We start from the raw sequence: 6,000 nt of genomic DNA, 5'->3' as shown, positions 1-6,000 counted from the left end.
AAACAAAAATGTTTCAGAAGCTTGTTGACGTACGATGGAGTGAACGATGCAAGTCCGCCAGATTGCGTTTCCAGGTTTTAAAATATACTGACACTTGGAATAACGTGGGATGACAACGTGCAATTTTAATTTGTAATCCAACAATTATGAGGGACCTGGCTCAGTAATTTTGTACAAATTTGAAGTACGTCAGAATAAATAATGTAGTCCGCCAGTTCCGCCGGAATTTCCGTAATATTATAAATTATACTGACGTTCAGGATGAAATGGTTGGCAATATATAATTTTAATTGATAGTCAAACAATTATCAGAGGCGCGGAATATCATTTTACGCGCTGCGGCTCACACTTTCATAATATACAAGTGCACGGAAGAGAAACCGATAATGTCGGCGGATTTTTTCCGGATATCTCGCTACGGCGTAATGATTCCAGCCTCTATCGATCACGTCGTTATCAAAGGTGTGGTTTGCGCGGCGGGATTCGCCGTTAGGAGACGGCGCATGGGTGAAAGTTAAGTAAGCCGACGCGAGAGAGAGAGAGAGAGAGAGAGAGAGAGAAGAGACGTTTCCAAAGGCACGAGAACGTCGCCGCGAAAGGCGTTGTTCGTACCAGAATGGAAAGGTCCTTCGAGGATGCCGGAGGGCGCTCCGTTTCCTGGATCGCCCGCTTCCGAGCGACCATCACCTCACCCTCGGGCCAGGCTATCTTTAGCCGGACTTTCGCGAATATCACGCGTTGCCAAATACGTACAAACCCGACAAAACCGCCTGCCTATTCCCCCCGTTCTTCGACACGTAGGCAACCAATGATTACGGTCTTCCTAACGAGGCTAAGGGCTGCTTCCCAGAATTTTAATCGTTTCCTCGAGATGCTTGACAGACACCTAGACACGAGCACACGATCACACCATCAGACGGGTGATGGTGAATCAGCCCGTCACGTTCGATGACCGTTTGATGGCGATCGAACGGTATTCTACACATTTTCACTGCTCCACCGGGGCGTGCACTATCACTTCAGAGCGTACATATAAGAGCAGAGAAATGTTAAACTAGTTTCCGCGATTTTTCCGGCGACCGGGTATAAAGGAGAAATTCGATGTCCGCCGATGTGTCATTAAAGGTGGAACCGTCGCGTTGGTCTGATCTGCGAAATCGTCGGCGGACGGAGTGTCGAATGAGCTAGCGATTGAAACGGTGGGAAGAACGTGGTCTTATAATTATCCGATAAGGGGCGATAAGTGAATTGTGACAGAGATGAAGCGACTGATGGTTAGTATCATAAATTAATAACTTAATTACTAGATGGGATTTTATCGGTTTATCGCGATGATTGCGTTTAGTTTCTTTTGCGCGGTCTAATTGCAGACAAGTGTTTTAAAAAATTCCCTCACGTTTAAAAATAATTTTGTTTTGTAAAATTTTTGTTTCGGGTTTGAAAAGAATACAGCTTTCGTGTGTGTCGGGGAAATTTAGATTTTATGTAGTACGTGCGTGTATACATATTTTTTAATGCCGCAAAATTAAATGCACAACAAACGCAGCGTAGTCAATTAATACATAGAGGAAATTTTATGCTTTTTATTAAAATGTCGAAAGAATAATATTTCTATACAAACTACATATTATGGCATTATCAAATTCAATAAAATTTTGTGCAAAACGACTGCATATTAATATATTATAATATAATAATATAATAATTAATATTTTAATTCTTCAACACAATTAAAAATTAAAAATTAGTTACACTTTACCTGTGTTCGATACGAGTAAAAGTAATTACTCATAATCTACTTTTCTAATTAGTATAATCACGTGAAAGTAGCAACGATATTTTACACAAGTACATTCAAACTTACAGATACTGCTGTTACTGTCGCCGGCGATCTTCGCCCAGCCGCATAAAGGCAAGGACCCGAACGAGGAGCCCTTTCTACCAATACATCCCGTCTACCCCTACAGCCCCAAGTTAATCAAGCGGGATGCCGAGCCTGAATTGATCTCGCAATTAACGCCGGAGCTGTACACGCCGAAAGTCGACGCCAAGGATTCCTACAGCTCCAGCTATAGCAACAGTTACCAAAGAGACTCTTATTACCCCGATTACTCGAACTCCGATTACTCTAAGACCGAACCGTCTGCCTCATCCGCGTACCCTACGTATTACAACAGCGACCCAACGTACGCTACCATCAACGCGTACTCCAACTCGCCGTACGCTGCCTACAATTCGTATCCAACTCCCGCGTATACGGTGAACCCCGCCGCCTCGTCATATCCCACGTCTTCGTATCCTGCCTATTATTACCAGCCGTCCTATTACTACCCTCATTACTTCAATCACGCGCTGTTCCCGCCGCCACCGCCGCCGTCATCGTCGCCATCATCGGGTGTCGACTATCACGAGACTCCGCAGGACGCGCCGGCCGAAGCGGAAAGCGATAAACAGGACAGCAAAGACAGCAAGGAGACTAAGACGTCGAAGGAAAGTGAGGCGAATCAAGACGCATCGACAGGCCAGTTCGTGGACGGTGGAAACTACATATCCGGCAGCTCTCGGGATCTCGACGTGCAATCTAGCACGTACAAGGTAGCTGGCCCCTACAACCAGTTGGAGCGTGACGTTCCTGCGAAGAGCAGCAACCTGCCAATCCCGTTGCCGAAGACGACGTACCGGGTGATCAGCGTAGCAGGACAGCCGGTTGGCCCGGATTACCCGCTGCCCCCGGCGTACGTGAAGGCGCAGCAGGTGGAGCAACTAATGAGCCAGACCCTGGCCAAGTTGCTGGCGCAGAAGACGCAGCAGCAGGCTGGCCAGCCCTACGAGGTCAGCAGGGACTCCACGAGTGGCGTCAACGACGCGTCTTATGTGAACCAGGACGCCTACAACCCGAATCAGGCGACGTACGTGGCCGTTCCGAACACGAGGTCCAAACCCGCCGTGACCTATGTCATCAACACTGACGGTACCGCTAAGGTCAACGAGGAACAGCCGAGCCTTCAAAGTTCGCTTGAAAGTTCTTCACCTCAAAGGACATCAGGCAAGAACGCGAAGTACTCGAACGTTCATTACGGTCGCAAGCCGGTTTCGTCAAGCACGTACGTGTCACGCGGGGATCGCAACAAGCATCATCATCATCATCATCATCGCGACAGCGTGGTCAGCAGTCATCAGCCGGATCAAACGGGCGATTACGGTGGCTATGACGGATCACAGAGTTATGGGGGCACTGTTGGCAGCAAAGAACAGAGTTACGGGACCTATCAGAGCCAGTCGAGCTCTTATCAGAGCAAAGATCCCGCCGTTGTAGCTCAAACACCACGATCGTACAGTTATCAGTACTCCGCTTATGATTCAGATCAGACGCAGCAGTCGTACTCGCAGCAAGATAAGATCAATGCGGACGACGGAAATTTTGGTACGAAGCAGTACAATAAGGGATGATACGCTGATTCGAATGGTCTTAAGATTTTGCGATGAAGAATGGAAAAGTGATGCTGTTACTGTATAAGAAGTAAACTGTTGTTGTTATATCGCTTTATCGTTATGGAATTGTTGTTGATTTGATGCGATTTCTGTCTCTCTCCTAGCACATTTTCTAGATAAGTTGTTATGGGTGTCTCGGATATCAAGCACTTGTTGTATTTATTAGTATAATAATCGTTAACATGTTAGTAAGAATTTGATAAGCACGATATAATTTGCAGAAATTATCTGAATTTCCGATATTTCCGAATTCCAATATTTAATTAAACGAATAAATAAACTCCAAAGGCTTGGATCAGAATCTACAATTTTTATTTATAAAACTGTAATGAACCATTCGTAATTAAAAAAATTATTGATATTTAATAGTCGATCTGTTTTTCTTTGATTTCTTTATAACTGCAGATAAGGGACAGTATGAGAACATTTTAATTATAAATATGTAAAATCAGTGACTGTATATGTATATATCTTTCACTGACGAAAAATCCAAAACTGAATAACAAATAAAAAATGTATGGATCGCTATGAATGATTCCGAAACTTTTTCTTGCTACATATATTTTCTTACTGAAAAATACATTTAAAAACAGCACTGAATAATTCCTTAAAATGTAATACAATTAAATTCCATTTTATGTACTACATGCATAATTTATTCGTTGAAATTTCAACCGGAAAGTAACTCAGAAGATCAACCACTCTATAATTTCTCGATTTTTTCAAGTACTCCATTTAAATAAGAAGTAAATTGCCTCTTTCTCTTAACGAGCACTAATAAGAGTGACAAGCTACGTTAAACTACACTTTTTATATTTTATATCGCGAGATATGTGAAACGCATACATACATATGTTCTGTATACTTTCACTAATTCATTAAGTCAAGCTAAAGCCGTTCCTAAATCAAAGCCGCCCGTCTAATCTTATTGATAGTTATGAATCGGCAAATGAGAACTCGACGACTCGACTCCGGCAAGTCCAAGTGATTTACTTTCGCGTTAACCGGCAAATGAAAGGCATGCTCGCACAGGTGTACGGTATCACGCTGCTTAATACGATTGTACTTATATCATCTCGTCGGGATCCAGCTTGATACTTTCTTTCGCGCCAGCAGCGAGTGCCATTCTTGCGTTATTGTGAAAACGCTCGAGGTGTTGATCGCAATAGTTTATGACACGCGAAAAAGCACGGATGCGGCGAGTTAATTGTCGTATTTTTTTCTCGCAAAAACGACGCTCTTTATTATTAATAAGCATTATCAAACTTCCTCGCGACAAAGATTCGGCAATCCTCGATAACATGGACTTCGTTATATATTTTTATATAACACAGCGAACTCTTCCTCGCAATCAAACAATCGCTACATTAAATTGGACTCGATATTATTCGGTGACGTAGATCTATGTATGATATGATTACACTTACGAGCCTTTCGACCTACCTACGGCCGATTTTTAAATGCCCGTTTTGTAGTCTTAAGTCATTTTAAATGCCCGCTAGTAATAAACGATCCTTTATGTTCCCTTTGACGTTTGTACTCCTTTCTCTCCGATGTAAGCGACGACGACGACGAGCAGTCAGTCGGTTTCCCCCTGCGTTTATTTTTGTACTTTACTTTCGTTCAATGAGTGACAGACTCCTTTCTGCCGTGTGTCCTACCTTGACGTTAAAATTATATGCATGTCTTCGCGGATCACGCAATGCACATGGAAAGTCCGAAAGATCAACATGCGGAAATTCATCGCGAGAGAGAAAGAGAGCGAGCGAGGGGATGGTGAATACCTCGATCTCGATCGAGATCTCGAAGATTGTGAATACATTGCGATAATGTAGTCTGATAATTAACAATCGCTCCATGTCGAACTCCTATTTTCAATACTTTTTACAATGTTACGGGTGTAAATTTCATTAAATAATATAATTTTTCATTCTTTTCTTACTACAGATTTGATTATAGAATATAAGACACGTGATTTGCTTCATGAAACATTAACGTTTTATTATCACCGAATACAGCAAACGCGCTTGAATCTGAAATCGTAGAAAACGTAGTGTTTTAATTACGCGCAGCCGCTCTTGGAAAGTTAACGTTTACGAGAGGACGATGTAAATTACGGTAGGAGCCTGCGACGATGCACAATGTTGCGTTATCTCGAAATTCTACGAGGCAATCGGACAGGACGCGCCGCATTTCTCCGCAGTCGCTGTCGTCGTCGTCGCCGTCGTCGCCGTCTTCGCTAATTAATCTTGCACTCGCTAATTAATCCCGTTACTGCCTTCTCCTGCCTCTTGCCCCTGCTCGTCCCCGCCACGCCGTGCATCTCTTTAACGCCGCGCTAATTGATCGTTTGAGGATTTCGGACATTCCCGCGCCGCTCGCGACGTTTTAACGCGCGTGCTAGTCACAGCTCCGCGCCGAGCGGAAGAGATCCGGATCACGGCAACATCCGGTTGATCGTTCGGGCGAGGCGCGCACTCGATGGAAAAGGGAAGTGAGGCTCCGCAA

At 43.9% G+C, this 6,000-nt stretch overlaps 1 protein-coding gene across 1 annotated transcript; it reads left to right on the top strand.

Annotated features, from left to right (window-relative positions):
- The first annotated feature begins 1,259 nt into the window (after window positions 1–1,259).
- On the top strand, window positions 1,260–3,860 carry LOC105277724 (adhesive plaque matrix protein-like). The gene is made up of 2 exons (XM_011336311.3): window positions 1,260–1,274; window positions 1,867–3,860. Exons 1-2 carry the CDS (start codon window positions 1,260–1,262, stop codon window positions 3,448–3,450), a joined length of 1,599 nt encoding a protein of 532 aa, XP_011334613.2. The 3' UTR covers window positions 3,451–3,860.
- Window positions 3,861–6,000: the final 2,140 nt, after the last annotated feature.

This window comes from Ooceraea biroi, chromosome 7, assembly GCF_003672135.1.
Source record: "Ooceraea biroi isolate clonal line C1 chromosome 7, Obir_v5.4, whole genome shotgun sequence".
Classification (NCBI taxonomy): domain Eukaryota; kingdom Metazoa; phylum Arthropoda; class Insecta; order Hymenoptera; family Formicidae; genus Ooceraea; species Ooceraea biroi.
Note: the sequence above shows the minus strand (reverse complement) of the source record. Positions and strands in the feature narration are given on the sequence as shown.